General features: G+C 37.9%; 2 protein-coding genes and 1 non-coding gene across 4 annotated transcripts in view; 2 read left to right on the top strand and 1 right to left on the bottom strand.

Annotated features, from left to right (window-relative positions):
- LOC120254523 overlaps positions 1-8,002 on the top strand; it is a 28,634-nt gene extending 20,632 nt beyond the window's left edge. Inside the window, exons 26-37 of one of the 2 annotated variants that reach the window (XM_039262622.1) lie at positions 123-227; positions 1,007-1,244; positions 1,693-2,049; positions 2,247-2,348; positions 3,324-3,464; positions 4,238-4,326; positions 5,162-5,244; positions 5,395-5,510; positions 6,170-6,255; positions 6,966-7,065; positions 7,339-7,408; positions 7,527-8,002. In XM_039262622.1, coding sequence (XP_039118556.1) covers positions 123-227; positions 1,007-1,244; positions 1,693-2,049; positions 2,247-2,348; positions 3,324-3,464; positions 4,238-4,326; positions 5,162-5,244; positions 5,395-5,510; positions 6,170-6,255; positions 6,966-7,065; positions 7,339-7,404 — 1,483 coding nt within the window. In that variant the 3' untranslated portion in view covers positions 7,405-7,408; positions 7,527-8,002. Of the gene's footprint in view, positions 1-122; positions 228-1,006; positions 1,245-1,692; positions 2,050-2,246; positions 2,349-3,323; positions 3,465-4,237; positions 4,327-5,161; positions 5,245-5,394; positions 5,511-6,169; positions 6,256-6,965; positions 7,066-7,338; positions 7,409-7,526 lie in introns of those variants that run through there. The other variant, XM_039262623.1, reaches the window with a different exon arrangement.
- A 760-nt stretch (positions 8,003-8,762) lies between these two features.
- Positions 8,763-13,853, top strand: LOC120254505 (ARF guanine-nucleotide exchange factor GNL2). Its single transcript, XM_039262593.1, has 3 exons — positions 8,763-9,239; positions 10,050-10,630; positions 10,712-13,853. Exons 1-3 carry the CDS (start codon positions 8,763-8,765, stop codon positions 13,851-13,853), a joined length of 4,200 nt encoding a protein of 1,399 aa, XP_039118527.1.
- A 376-nt stretch (positions 13,854-14,229) lies between these two features.
- Positions 14,230-14,303, bottom strand: TRNAR-UCG. Its single transcript has one exon. It is a non-coding gene; the product is annotated as a tRNA-Arg (tRNA).
- Positions 14,304-14,329: the final 26 nt, after the last annotated feature.

Raw genomic sequence — 14,329 nt, forward strand, 5'->3', positions numbered from 1 at the left:
TGTCAGTGAACGATTCCAATAGCCAATTTCCACTTATATTTGCTTTACGTAGGTGCCTGCTTCCTATTTAGGACTCATGGTATATTTATGGTGTAGTTTAATTGATGTAATTCTTGTCCCAGGCAAGCTCTTCAGTTATACAAAGGAGATCCTGGCCCTGTTGTTCTGGAGATAATCAATACTGTTGAGGGTGGTCCTCCAGCTGACGTTGCAGCTGTAAGGTCCATGTAAGTGTGCTTAATTTTCTAGCTTAAGTTGTATTAGTTTGTTTTCATGCGTGCATATCTATTTGATTTCTATTTTCCAGTTCTCAAGTTTCAGGAAGTTGTATACACTTAGAATTGACAAACTCCTTTGTAACATGTTATTGACTTAGTTATGACATAGGCGTGGGGTACAAGTGAGCTTTATTTCAAGGTCTTTCAGTCTTGATTATCTTGGAGAATTTCGGTCCTTTGTGCAAGTTTATTTAGCTTGGAATGCTATATCTCTAAAATCTCATTTTCACAAATATTCTTCCAATCTACTTCTTAATATTGTAGTTGTATGTTCCTTGGAAATCTTATCAAGATTGTGGATACGTTGTTCAAGGACCAAATTAAACTACTCTGGTAATAATTCAGCTTTAACAAATTATTCATAAATATTTTTGAAGTGATTAGATAGTTTAGATTTTAGTGGTTTAAGTATTATTTGTGATATCTGTTAGTGTAACTAAAAGTCCCACATTGGTGTTAAGAAAGTGAATTTGGATATTAATTTTCAAGTTTTGGTCTCTCATTATATCAGCTTATGCTTTTGAGTTGAATTAGCCCAAGTACTATTGTGCGTTTTCACAATTTCATAGTTTTCATTAAAAGCTCCCTTCCAAGCTAATACCAGCTTATGCTTCTTATTGTTGCCTTTACCATTTTCTTCTTTTCCCTTGCATATTTTGTGGATCAGAAAGTACTCTTTTTTACCTGAATGTGGCTGTACACAATTTAATTTTAGCATGATAATTCAGGTATGAACATTTGGCAAAAAGCGCTCCAACAATCTTAGATGATTCTCTTTCTGCTGATGCTTACCTTAATGTGTTGTACATGCCATCTACATTTCCACGATCTGAAAGGTCTAGGAGGTTTCAAGAAGCTGCAAATTATAAGGCTATGCTATCAGGTTCAGGTTTAGGTTTTGATGATGGCCCTCGCAGCAACCTTGACAATGTTCGATATATTGAATGCATTCATTATTTACAAGAAGTAAGTTTTATCATCTATCTGTTGTGTTTAATTTACTTCCATAGTTAAAATTATTGACCCTTATTAAGTTATTATTAATTAAGGGCTCCTTTGGGTTTTCCTGTTGGCTAGGAAATCTAAATATAAGATGCTATTTGTGTTTTGTGAGAATTACTTTAATATTTATGGAGAAGAAAAATCACCTGCTCACATCACCTTTCTATATAATCTGGTAATGTTTCAGTGATTTGTATCTCTCATTGGTATGCTACTCATCATGAGTTTGGTATGGAGAATTCAATATCCCAAATGTTTATGTTGTTTAATTAACCTGTCTTCCTGCGTACTCCCATAGGTTTTTGATTGCTTAGATAGTTTGGAGCCTGTCAGCTTCCTAGTCTCTTGTAGTGGAAATAAACTTATCTGTATTTTCAGATTCACTTTTGTGTTTATTGTTGCACATTTGCAGTATGCTCGCCCACAGATTCTTGCTTTCATGTTCAGGCATGGCCACTATACTGACGCTTGCTTGCTATTCTTTCCACTGAATGCAATACCATCACCTCCTCAACCAGCATCACATGGAGCAGCAACTCCTACTCAACGCCCTGATCTCTTGGCTACTGACTATGGAACAATTGATGATTTATGTGACTTCTGTGTGGGTTACGGGGCCATGTCTGTTCTGGGAGATATAATATCTGAGAGAAAAGCATCATCTGCATCACAGGATGCAACTGTCATCCAGTATACAAATGCTGCTCTTGGCCGTATATGCAATTACTGTGAAACACATCGTCATTTCAATTATCTTTATAAGTTTCAGGTCTGGAGTTCTCTTTTGAACCCTATGATTGTTGTGTCAATTCTTGAATTCATTTTGTACCATCTGAGTTCATTCCTTGTTTTTTTCAAACAAGATTGGGCATGTTACATACTTATCTCATATCAATCTCTTGCAAGTTATGTTGGCATGCCATGCCATGTTCTTTCACCTGCTCTGATCTAAAGGGTGTTATGTAGGTCATAAAGGGCGATCATGTCGCTGCTGGTCTTTGCTGTATTCAATTATTCATGAATTCTTGCGCACAGGAGGAGGCTGTGAAACATTTGGAGCATGCAAAGGTATTGTTTGCACCAATTAATGGCATGGTATTTTATGTGGTTTTCTTGTATTCCAAAAACCAGAACTTCCTTTTACTTGTGTGATTATTCAACTGCCAAATGGATTTTAGAGACAGATCTAAATTGATACCATTCTCCATGAAGACAAATGACATGTAGTCATGTGTCTCACAGCCTCTGGTTTCTAGTTTATGGGATGCATTCTCTCTCTCTCTCTCTCTCTCTCTCTCTCTCTCTCTATCTATCTCTCTCCATTAATTTCTGCCTCTTATTGTTGAGGAGGGGAATATTTTTTAATGAAGATGCTCAATTTTTTACTTTAACTGCTGCTGAAGATAATGAAATTAATTGATCTCCTTTCTTTGTCATATGGAAGAGAATGCATGAATATGTCAGCTTCATATAAACCATGGGGTTGATGTCAGAAAGTTAAGAATGGTATTGAGATAGGACTATCTAATATTCTACCAATTTAGAGTGGCTGGTTTTAATTCCACATATTATTTGATGGACATTTAATGCTCAAGGATGTGTTTCTCTTCTTTTTTTACATGAAATGTAGTGTTTGATTTTTAGTAAATTCTTTTGGCAATATTTAGTATGCCATTGCAGATACATAAGAGACAAACAGGTTTTAGGAATAAGTGCATTCTCTTAAGTAGATATAGAATATAAATTACCTTGACTGAACCTAAACATGAGAGATTTTTTATACTGATTTTTTGTAGGTGTCACATCATGATGCCATTTTGTGTTTGCCACGGTAATTTTTTAATGTCAACACTTTGGTTACTCAATTTGTGGAACTTCTCTCCTAATAGTTGTTTGTCTGGTTGGCAATATTATTCTATGGCTGCTTCTCTCATTTTATTTTTTATTTTTTCATTTTTTTATTGTCACAACTGGTTTGGCTACTATCGGACACAATTTCTCTTTCGATTTTTCCTTCTTTAATATTAAATTAATTTGGAATAGGTCCATTTTGAAGAAGGGTTATCAGCAAGGCACAGGGCAGGGGAAACAACAAAATTGGTGTCCAAGAGTCGCAGTAAGAGTGCCTCAGAAAAACTTAGTGAGGAGGGGCTTGTCAAGTTCTCAGCTCGGGTAGCCATACAGGTTGGGATGTTTTCAATCACTTTATTGTGCTTGGCATGCCCTTGGACTCATATACAAACTATTTCATAGTAGTTCATCAAACAACAAAATGTATGCCTTACATATGGCAGCCATGAACTTCAAGGGAGTCCTTTTTTATGTGATTTACATCTGTTAATGGGAGAAAGTAATTGATTTACGTTCTTAAACCTAATATTCATTATTATTATGTTTTTCTTTAATTGAAAGTGCGACAATTTATGGTGAATGTTGTTCTTGTTCATTTAATTTATATTCTTATATGTGGACAAGTTAGCATAAGACTATGGTTATCCCTACTGGTCAGCATTATTATCACGCATGATTAACAGGAAATCCTCAATTCTGTTTCTATCCTAGAATGTGTCTGCTTATTGTATATGTAACTAACATTTCTATTTACAATGCTTAATTTCCTTGAATGCATCAATTGCTTCTCACATGGCAGGAGTCATGGTTCCCTACTAATGTTTATGCTTATCTTTTGATCTATTGCATACGTAATATTTCTTTCTTAAATGTGCTTGTCTGATAATATGTGCCTGATTTTTATTGATTACTCGTGTTTCTTTTGTTGGAAATATTGCACTCCCATGGTTGTGTTTCCATTATCTCTGTAATTTAGCCTATGTGATCTCATTTATTGTTTAGATTTACCCAAATTTTTGTGATTGTGAAGTATGTGCCTCTTCCCCCTTTTAAACTTGTGTTTTATTAGGACATCATCCTGTTCTTATATATTTAAAACCTTGCAGGTTGATGTAGTGAAAGCATTTAATGATATTGACGGGCCGCAGTGGAATCATTCTCTTTTTGGAAATCCAAATGATCCTGAAACTTTTAGGTAAAGCTTATTTGATTTTTAATGCAGCCTACAGTGGATAGCACCTTTATAGCATCTTGAAGAAACTAGATTAGAACATTCAACTGAAGTTATATTTCATGACAATGTTGCAGCATTGATCACTATTTGAGAGAGTGTACAAAAACTACTAAAGAAGTTAAATGATTTGTAGTTAGTTTTTGACATAATTAAATCTGCTTTTGTGTTTTATGTGTTGAATGTCTACAGAGCAACATTTTCTGAATACAGTACACAGTTGCTGGGTTATTTTGTCTCTTGTTTACAGATCCACTCTGCTGGAAACTAATTAAATTATGTAGGCGCTTCAAGTCAAATATTTTGTCAGTTATCTTAAATTCTGTCTTTGCGAGAGCTTACATGGGAAACATAACACAAATTCTCTTAGGAAGTGTTTAGCCAGATTGAACCTTATAAGAGTGTTTGCTCCAGGCAAACGACTCTTCCTCAATTCCCATATGGAAATTCCCCTATTCAAGTTAAAAGGAATTTCTGCCCTCTTAAATTTAAATTCCCAAATGTAAGCTCTATGGTTCAAAGATCCAAGATGTTGACTATTTAGTATCTTTTTTTATGTTTTGAAACAAATATCATTGACTGTCCTAAGTAAACTTGCTATTCCTTTCTTTTTTATTCCAAAAAATTAGTTATTTTCACAACCTCAAATTTGAATTTGCCTCTGCTCCCCTTTTCACTGGCAATAACTAACCCCTTTTGTTCTTTTCTTTATCAACTTGGTTTATCACATTTTATCATTTTCTAAAGATTCTGTTTTTCTCTGTAGCAATGAGTATATTTGCCTGTAAATGTTTGGCAGGCGACGGTGCAAGGTTGCAGAAACCCTCTCTGAGAAGCATTTTGACCTGGCATTCCAAGTAATATATGAGTTTAACCTTCCTGGTAATGAGCATCTTCTTGACACCATACTAATAAGCATATTTTGTATCAAAACTTCTTGCTTCTGTTCAGCTTTAGTTAATGTATAATTTTTTGTATCATGTAAGTGGATTAGAACTTGATATAGCTAAAGTTACATTGTTTATGTTTCAGCTGTTGATATCTACGCTGGTGTAGCAGCATCTCTCGCAGAGAGGAAAAAAGGCAGTCAGTTAACAGAGTTCCTGAGAAACATTAAAGGCACAATTGATGAAGATGACTGGGACCAGGTAAAAATAACATCAATATGTTATACACATGATCTCCTTCATGTTTGAAATAGTTCACTCATGTTGTTTCATAGGAGAACCATTAAAGTACTGATCGCATAAAGAACATTTTTGGGATCATATTCATTCGTCAGTAGAGGTTTTAGGAGAAGAGTAGCCTCATTTAACTCAATGTCAAGTAGGGGAATTTTGATAATATGGATTGAAGTGATGTGAAACGATTTATAGGAACTTTTGTCAATAATTCCTTAAGTAGGAATTATAGAAAATAAAGATTCATAAGTTTGAACACATTACTCAGGATACATCTAATCATGATGAATTGGTAATTGTGTCATTCTGACCTTAATGTTGCCTGATATTTGCATCATTCTTGTCTCAACATAGAATGCTTTCTTATAAGTGATCATATCTATCAATGTTACTAGTTACTCCTGGCAAACCGTATTTTTATATCATTGGATACATATTTAATGTTACTATAGCTACCAAAATCTCTTGATTTTAAGTATTGATTTATGTTTCAACTTAACAATGCTTTATTTTAGGGTTTAATTATTGATTTAATAAATTCCATTTTAGGTATGTCATCTAGATTTAATTGTTTTATCTTCATTTGTTGTTGTCCTAATGTAGTACATTGTTCATAAATTTTTTAGGTGCTAGGTGCCGCAATTAATGTGTATGCCAATAAACACAAGGAACGGCCTGACCGGCTAATCGACATGTTGACCAGCAGCCACAGGTTTGAGTCAACTTAAGCAAGTTGCTTGGTTTTATTGTATTTAATTGTCTCAAGGACCTTGAGAATTGCTATTGCTGTCAAATTATGTACTAATTTTGTGGCATGATTTCCTACATTAACAGATCCATGTCCATTGGAATTTTTTAAGAGATTGATATTGCATGACTTATTGTCTCTTCTAACTTATTTGTTAACAACCCCATTATGGGGTTGATCTTCTTTTCTTCCCCCTCACTCTTTCTTATTTTTTTTTTTTTTAATTTTTAATTTTTAATTTTTAATTTATAACAATATCAGAAACTTGAGATTGATATTTTAGCATTTGAAGGTAGCCTATGGTAATAGAGTTTGGGTGTGAAGTTTTGATATTTGTTGTAAGGAATGGTTGGCCTTCAATTTCAGAAATATATTGAAGAATGAAACTCATTGGTTTTGTGTACTTTGATTTTGTTGGTGTCAGTCCTCCCCTTATAAATTATGAATTGCTCCAAGTTCTTGACCACATTATTTACATGTTAAGCCTCTACTTCTCTATGCATATTTTGTGTTTGAGAATGAGATACTTGCTGTGTCTATAAAAGGCTAGTTTTTGCAACATTTGGCTTCCCAGCTGTAGACCTGTGGTTGTTTCATAATGGTCTATTGTTGACATTTGCCTGTGTTACTTTTCCATTAGCACTTGACATCTCTTTGATCTCTATTTCCAATAGGAAAGTATTGGCTTGTGTCATCTGTGGACGTCTGAAGACTGCCTTCCAAATAGCATCCAGAAGTGGAAGTGTTGCTGATGTTCAATATGTCGCCCATCAGGTATTGGTCCCAACCAACTGTATGTTTGTTTTGAGAATTCTTACACTATAATATTTTGCCAATTTGGTTTTTTTCTTTTGAGTCCAGTCTATAATTTTTATTAGTTCATTCTTCTTGCGTGGATGTAATTATTGAAGAAAGATGCACATAACTTTAGCCTTTCATTTTCTTGCTAGTTAATTGGTGAGTCATACCGCAATATCACAAACAAAGCAACCACAATATTTGAATTTATATATGCTATATGGTCTTTATGTCGGCTTTTCTTTGCAGGCACTCCATGCAAATGCACTCCCTGTCCTTGATATGTGCAAGCAATGGTTGGCTCAATACATGTAGTTTGGTATGTTGCGTTTCTGTTAACTAAAAAAATTGGTAACTACCCCGAATGAAATTTGAATTATAGTAACTTATTACTATTCTACTAACGGAAAATTTTTGTGGGGTTTGTATCATTTTAGGCACCGGAACCAGCACCGGCACCGGCACCGGCACTCTCAACATCCTCGGATATTGGAGTTTAATCCAATCTTAAGCTGGGCATTAGTTGATGAGAAATAGGAACACAGGAGAAGCCGTGGCACAAGCCCCAAGCTGAATTCTGCAACATATTGTTGTCCGATAGAAACTTCAATGCGCGACTGTTCATGATCATGAGGGGCAAGCAAAATCTTCGGCTGAAATGCGAGGTGTCATTGCAATGCCCTTCATATTTCATTCCGTGGAGGTATCAACAGGATAACAAGACTTCGGGGCATGAACAATTTTAAGTTATTCCTTGTACAAAAGTGCCCTTTTCTTCTGCTTCTGCCTTTTGTTTATCCATAATGTCTTGTAGGCTTGTAGATTTGCATTGTTTAGTATCATATGAGAGAGAGAGAGAGAGAGAGAGAGAGAGAGAGAGAGAGAGAGAGAGATGGTTGTTTCATGCAATGAAAAGAAAATTTTTTTTTGAAATGTGTTTATATATATACATATATATGGAAAAGCAGTCACGTTTTTCCTATATTTTCATTCTGATTTTAGCGTAGATGCTGTTGGAGATAGTTGATGCTGTTGGAGATAATAATAATTTGAATGACCCTAAAGTATATAAGCCTAAGTCGTTCTATCGGTTTAAGATTTTATACCTCGTTGGACTCATATTACATCTGTTTGCTACCCTATAGATGATAAAAGATTGGAACCATTGCTAGTCTAACAAACTAATGAGATGCGATTGACTAAAATTAGTCATATTTTATCATCATTATTTGAAGGAAAAAAAAAAATACTCCCCCTCAAAACTATCTGACCTTCTCACCAACCAAATTATTGAATACAATCGACTTCGATTTCCACACGATACATTAATTCTACTCAAGAGAGAGAGAGACACAGAGCCTCTAATGCCCAAAATAATTCAAACAATTTTCTAATTACCCCTCGGTATTTTTAAAATTTTTAAAAAATAGATATATATATATATATATATATATATAAAGAGTTAATAATAAGAGAGAGAGAGAGAGAGAGAGAGATTGTGTTTGAACGTAGTCAACTGGTCTCCCACGTATGGCATCCATGCACCCTTTGTTCCTCCGATTCCCTCTCCCTCTCTAATCACATAGTTAATCACAAAGAGCTTCTCATGCATAACCGCACACATCTCTCTCTCTCTCTCTCTCTCTCTCTCTCTCTCTTTCACTCCAATCAAAATGAAACCCTTCTCCGACGAAATCGACCTCCCTAAGCGCCACCGCCGCCGAGATCCCCACCTCAATGACGCCGCCCTCTCTTGCATGCTCAACACCGAACTCGGCGCCGTCCTCGCCGTCATCCGCCGCCCTTCAGACCTCCTCCCCTCCCCTGACGATTCCTCCTCCCATTCATCTCCTCTCCTCCACTCCCTCAAATCCCTTCGATCTCTCATCTTCCACTCCGATTGGCGTTCCCTCGATCCCTCCGCCTACCTCTCCCCATTCCTCGCCGTCGTTCAGTCCGACGACGTCCCCGCAGCCGCCACCGCCGTCGCTCTCTCTGCCATCCTGAAGATCCTCAGGCTCGACGTCTTTGATGAGCGCACTCCCGGCGCACGTGATGCCATCCACTCCGTCGTCTTCTCTTTAACTAACTGCCGTCTCGAGCGCACCGACGCCGCTTCTGAGGACTCCGTCCTCATGCGCATCCTCCAGGTTCTTCTTCTTCTTCTTCTTATTATTATTATTATTATTATTATTATTATTTAAATCAATAAGCCCTCTTGAGGGACTAAAAATTAATCATTTAAGACAACATTTTTAACTGGAAATGAGAGATTTGGGATGTCTGCATCCACAATCAGTAATTCATTATTATTTTCTCCAAGTTTTTCTTTTAATAAACTTTCACCAAAGAGTCTGTAAAACATAATTTTTAATTATTTTTTTTTTTTTTCAATAAAACTAAGTATAGTTGGGCTATTTTTTTTTTGATAAAAATGAAAAAATCACATTTTTATTAAAATAAAAAAATATAAATAATAAACACAAATAATAAAAAAAAAGATACCAGAAATCTCTCACCATAGATGAAGAGGTACAACTTAGCTGAGGAAGGCCACTGTCTGATAACACAGAAAGAGTGATCTACTCTAGGGCTAGATTATGAGCTTATATTTTTCCTTTTATAACCCTAAATTATTAGAATTATATATATATATATATATATATATATATATTTACATGCACATACAGCACATCTCTGCAAAAATTTTAATTACAATGGCCAACTGTCAGATGGCACACTATATTCATAACTTAGATACTATTTCTTATTTACGCAAACTGAATCAAAAAGTGTAATATTATATGAAATTTGTCAGCAGTTTTGATAAATGAGTACAAGGATTGATTGATTGATTATATTTTATAATGTACTACGTATTTGATGATGGCATGGAATGGACGTCGATCGAGTTCGAGCTTGATATATATATATAGGCATAAATGAATTCATGATTTCAGTTGTTGGTGACGATGATGAAGGCGCGAGCAGCGATGCTATTGACCGACCACGCCGTGTGCACGGTCGTCAACACATGCTTCCAAGTAGTGCAGCAATCAGCCAACCGCGGCGACGTCCTCCAGCGCACCGCTCGGCACGCTATGCATGACCTCATCCAATCCATCTTCTCTCGCTTACCCTTCATCAAGACCCCAAACTTCGCCCCTGACCCTGACCGAGCATGCTCAGGCTCCGACGACGAAGATGTCGACGACCTCATCATCTCGGTGGAGTACGGGTCACGGTGCATGGTGGACATATTTCATTTTCTTTGCTCAATGCTGAATGTAGGGGAGGTAGTGGAGTCTGCTGATGGATTGGGTTCATTGAGCTCTGATGAGGATGTGCAGGTGTTTGCATTGATGCTTATTAACTCTGCTGTTGAGTTGGGTGGTGAAGGTATGGGGAGGCATACTAGGCTCCTTCGTATGATTCAAGATGATCTTTTTCACCATCTCATCCATTATGCCACTCGTTCTAGTCCTTTGGTTCTCTCCATGATTTGCAGCATTGTCCTCAATCTCTACCACTTTCTCCGCAGGTTCTGCTTTAATTTTTGGGTCTGTTGTTTGTTTGGTGCTCGATCATATATACTTTGTGATTTGGGTTGTTGATCTTGCAGCTCATTGAGACTTCAACTGGAAGCATTCTTCACTTATGTTCTCCTTAAGATTGCGGCCGGTGGCAACGGTGTTCATCTTCAAGAAGTTGCTATAGAATCCCTTGTTAGTTTCTGTCAACAACCCACATTCGTCGTCGAAATGTATGTGAATTATGACTGTGATCCTATCCAGCAGAACATCTTTGAAGAGGTCGGAAAGTTACTATGCAAGACGGCGTTCCCTTTGACTAGCCCAATGTCAGGGATGCAAGTTCAGGCCTTTGAGGGCCTCACTGCCATTGTCCGAACCATTGCTGACGGCACTGACATGGATATGCATGATCCACCTGACAAAAATGACTATAACATTGACATTACTGAATTTAAGCCATTCTGGCTTGAGAGACATGACTCTCAAGACAGTCCAGAGACTTGGGTGGATTTTGTGAGGATGAGGAAGCTCAAGAAAAAGAAGATCATGATTGCCGCAAACCATTACAACAGAGATGAGAAGAAGGGGTTGGATTTTCTTAAGATATGTCATTTGGTTGAATCCCCGCCGGACCCGGAGAGCTTCGCGTACTTCTTTCGCTACACCCCTGGGTTAGACAAGACCAAGATTGGAGACTATTTGGGTGATCCTGATGAGTTCAACCTCCAGGTCCTCAAGGACTTCACTGATACATTTGAATTCTCCGGTGTCATTCTTGACACAGCTCTCCGGACATATCTAGATGCATTTCGTCTCCCCGGAGAATCTCAGAAGATTCAAAGAATTCTTGAAGCATTTTCAGAGAGATACTATGATCAGCAGTCATCTGAGATCTTTGTCAGCAAAGATGCAGTGTTCATACTTTGTTACTCACTGATTATGCTCAACACTGACCAGCACAATCCACAGGTGAAGAAGAAAATGACTGAGGAAGAGTTTATTAGGAATAACAGAGCTATCAATGGCGGCACGGATCTTCCAAGGGAGTATCTATCAGAACTATTTCATTCCATTGTATCCAATGCTATCACATTCTTCGGCCAAACAGGACCTACCGTTGTTGAGATGAACTCTAACCGATGGGCCGACCTTATCAAACGATCGAAAAAAGTCGAACCTTTCATCCTATGTGACTTCAAGCATAAACTAAGTCGAGAAGTCTTTGTCTCCATCTCCGGCCCTTCTGTCGCTACTCTCTCAGCCATCTTTGAGCAAACAGATGATGAAGAAACACTACACGAATGTGTCGAAGCATTGATAAACATCGCTGGGATAGCTCGATATGGTTTGGAAGACATACTTGATGAACTCCTCTCCTGTTTCTGCAAGTTCACTACTCTGCTAAATCCTTATGCAACAGCAGAAGAAACACTCTATGTGTTCAGCAATGAAGTTAAGCCAAGAATGGCAACGCTTGCAGTGTTCACAATTGCTAACAAGTTTGGTGATTCCATCAGAGGAGCATGGAAGAACATGGTTGATTGCCTGCTCAAGCTCAAGAGACTCAGATTAGTCCCTCAATCAGTGATTGAAAATGACGAAATCCCTTCCTCTGAAACCGAGCTTTCGCATCTCCGTTCAGAGTCCGGTGTCATCTTCCCTTCATCACACCAAGCACTGAGCAGCAGCAAGCAAGTCTCAGGCTTGATTGGGAAATTCTCCCAGTTCTTATCACTGGACACAGAGTCCGATTCCATGCTCAATGTGGGAAGCCAATTTGAGAACAACCTCAAGATAATTCAGCAATGCAGAATTGGAAGTATTTTCAGAGAGAGCTCTAAATTACCAGATGATTCTTTACAGAACTTGGGAAGATCACTAATCTTCGCAGCAGGTGGTAAAGGTCAGAAATTCAGCACTTCAGTTGAAGAAGAAGAAACAGTTGGGTTCAGTTGGGAACTCTTGGCCACCATCACCATTGCCAATATCCAAAGGCTACCAAACTTTTGGCCTCAGTTCCATGACTGCCTCACCGTCGTCTCTCAGTTTCCGCTCTTTTCACCCTGCCCTTTCGCCGAAAAAGCCATCGTCTCACTCTTCAAGATTGCTCTCAAACACTTCTCCTCTAATCCTAATTCTAATCAATTCAGTCCTGAAAAACAACAAATCGAAGATCTCATCTTCAAATCCATCAACCTCACTTGGAAGCTCGACAAGGAAATACTAGACACTTGTTGCGAGACAATCACAGAATCAGTAACAAAAATCTTGATTGACTTCCCAGACAATGTGCATACAACAATGGGATGGAAGACATTGTTTCATCTGCTTTCAGTCGCCGGCCGCCACCCGGAAACCTTCGATCAGGCTATTGAAGCCATCACTAAACTCATGACTGAAGGTACTCATATAACCCGGCATAACTACTCTTACTGCATCGAAGCCGCATTTGGCTTCGCCGCACTGAAGATTAGTCCACTGGAAATCAGCTCAAAAATGCTCGACTTGATGTCTGATTCTGTGAAGCTTCTTATACAATGGCACAAGTCTGGTTACTCGGATCCCGGCAGTGCTAGCATCTCCAGTTCTTCTTCTTCTTCTTCTTCTTTAACAGATGAGCTGCCAAAATCAGGCAACATTGCAGCAAACTTGTTTGTAAAGCTTGCCGAAGCACTGAGAAAAACAAGCTTAGTTCGGAGAGAAGAGATAAGGAACCAGGCTGTGACGCTACTGCAGCGGTGCTTCGACGCTGCTGCTGATGAGCTGGAGTTCACTCCGGCGAACTGCATTGCTTGCTTTAACTTTGTAATATTTGCGATGGTTGATGATCTACACGAGAAGATGGTGGAGTACTCAAGGAGGGATAACTCGGAGAAGGAGATGAAGAGCATGGAAGGGACATTGAGGGAGGCAATGGAGCTTCTTGTTGGGGTGTTTTTGAAGCTTTTGGTGCCGTTGGCACAGAGTCCTGGGTTTAGGACGTTTTGGTTGGGAGTGTTGAGGAGGATGGATACGTGCATGAAGGCGGAGGGTGGTGGAGAGGAGATGGAAGGGGAGAGAGGACCGTTGCAGGAGTTGGTGCCGGAGTTGTTGAGGAGGATGATAGTGGAGATGAAGGAGAAGGAGATATTGGTGCAAAAAGAAGGGGATGAGCTTTGGGATGTAACTAATATTCAGATTCAGTGGATTGCTCCTGCTCTCAAGGATGAGTTGTTCCCTGAGGATCTTTGAGGCTTTTAATTATTTTATTTTTTTGGGTGTAATTTTTAATTTGGTAGTTTGAGGAGGTGGGGTGTTTTTGTATAGTTGTGTATATTTTTATTGGTTGTTTTTTTGTTTTTATTTTTTTATATGACTTAGATCGTTTTGGTGATATGTGATCAATTTTTTTTTGTTTAAATTTATGTGAGTTTTATATTTTGTTTGATATTGAAAGAGAGGGAAATTTTCAAAATGAGGGCTTTGTGTTTTTGGATTAACTTGTAATTAAAAATTTTGAGAAATTAACTGTTGATAGACCCGATTTATTAGATATGTAGATAATCTTTTTCCCTAGCATTGGTTTTTAATATTTTTTATAAAAATATTTAAAAAGATTAAGTAAATTCGACCACAGTGGGAGTCGAACCCACGACCTTTTGATCCGAAGTCAAACGCGCTAATCCACTGCGCTATGCGGTCATCTTTGATTAAAATCACAAATTTAT

This window comes from Dioscorea cayenensis, unplaced genomic scaffold (assembly GCF_009730915.1).
Source record: "Dioscorea cayenensis subsp. rotundata cultivar TDr96_F1 unplaced genomic scaffold, TDr96_F1_v2_PseudoChromosome.rev07_lg8_w22 25.fasta BLBR01000479.1, whole genome shotgun sequence".
NCBI lineage: Eukaryota > Viridiplantae > Streptophyta > Magnoliopsida > Dioscoreales > Dioscoreaceae > Dioscorea > Dioscorea cayenensis.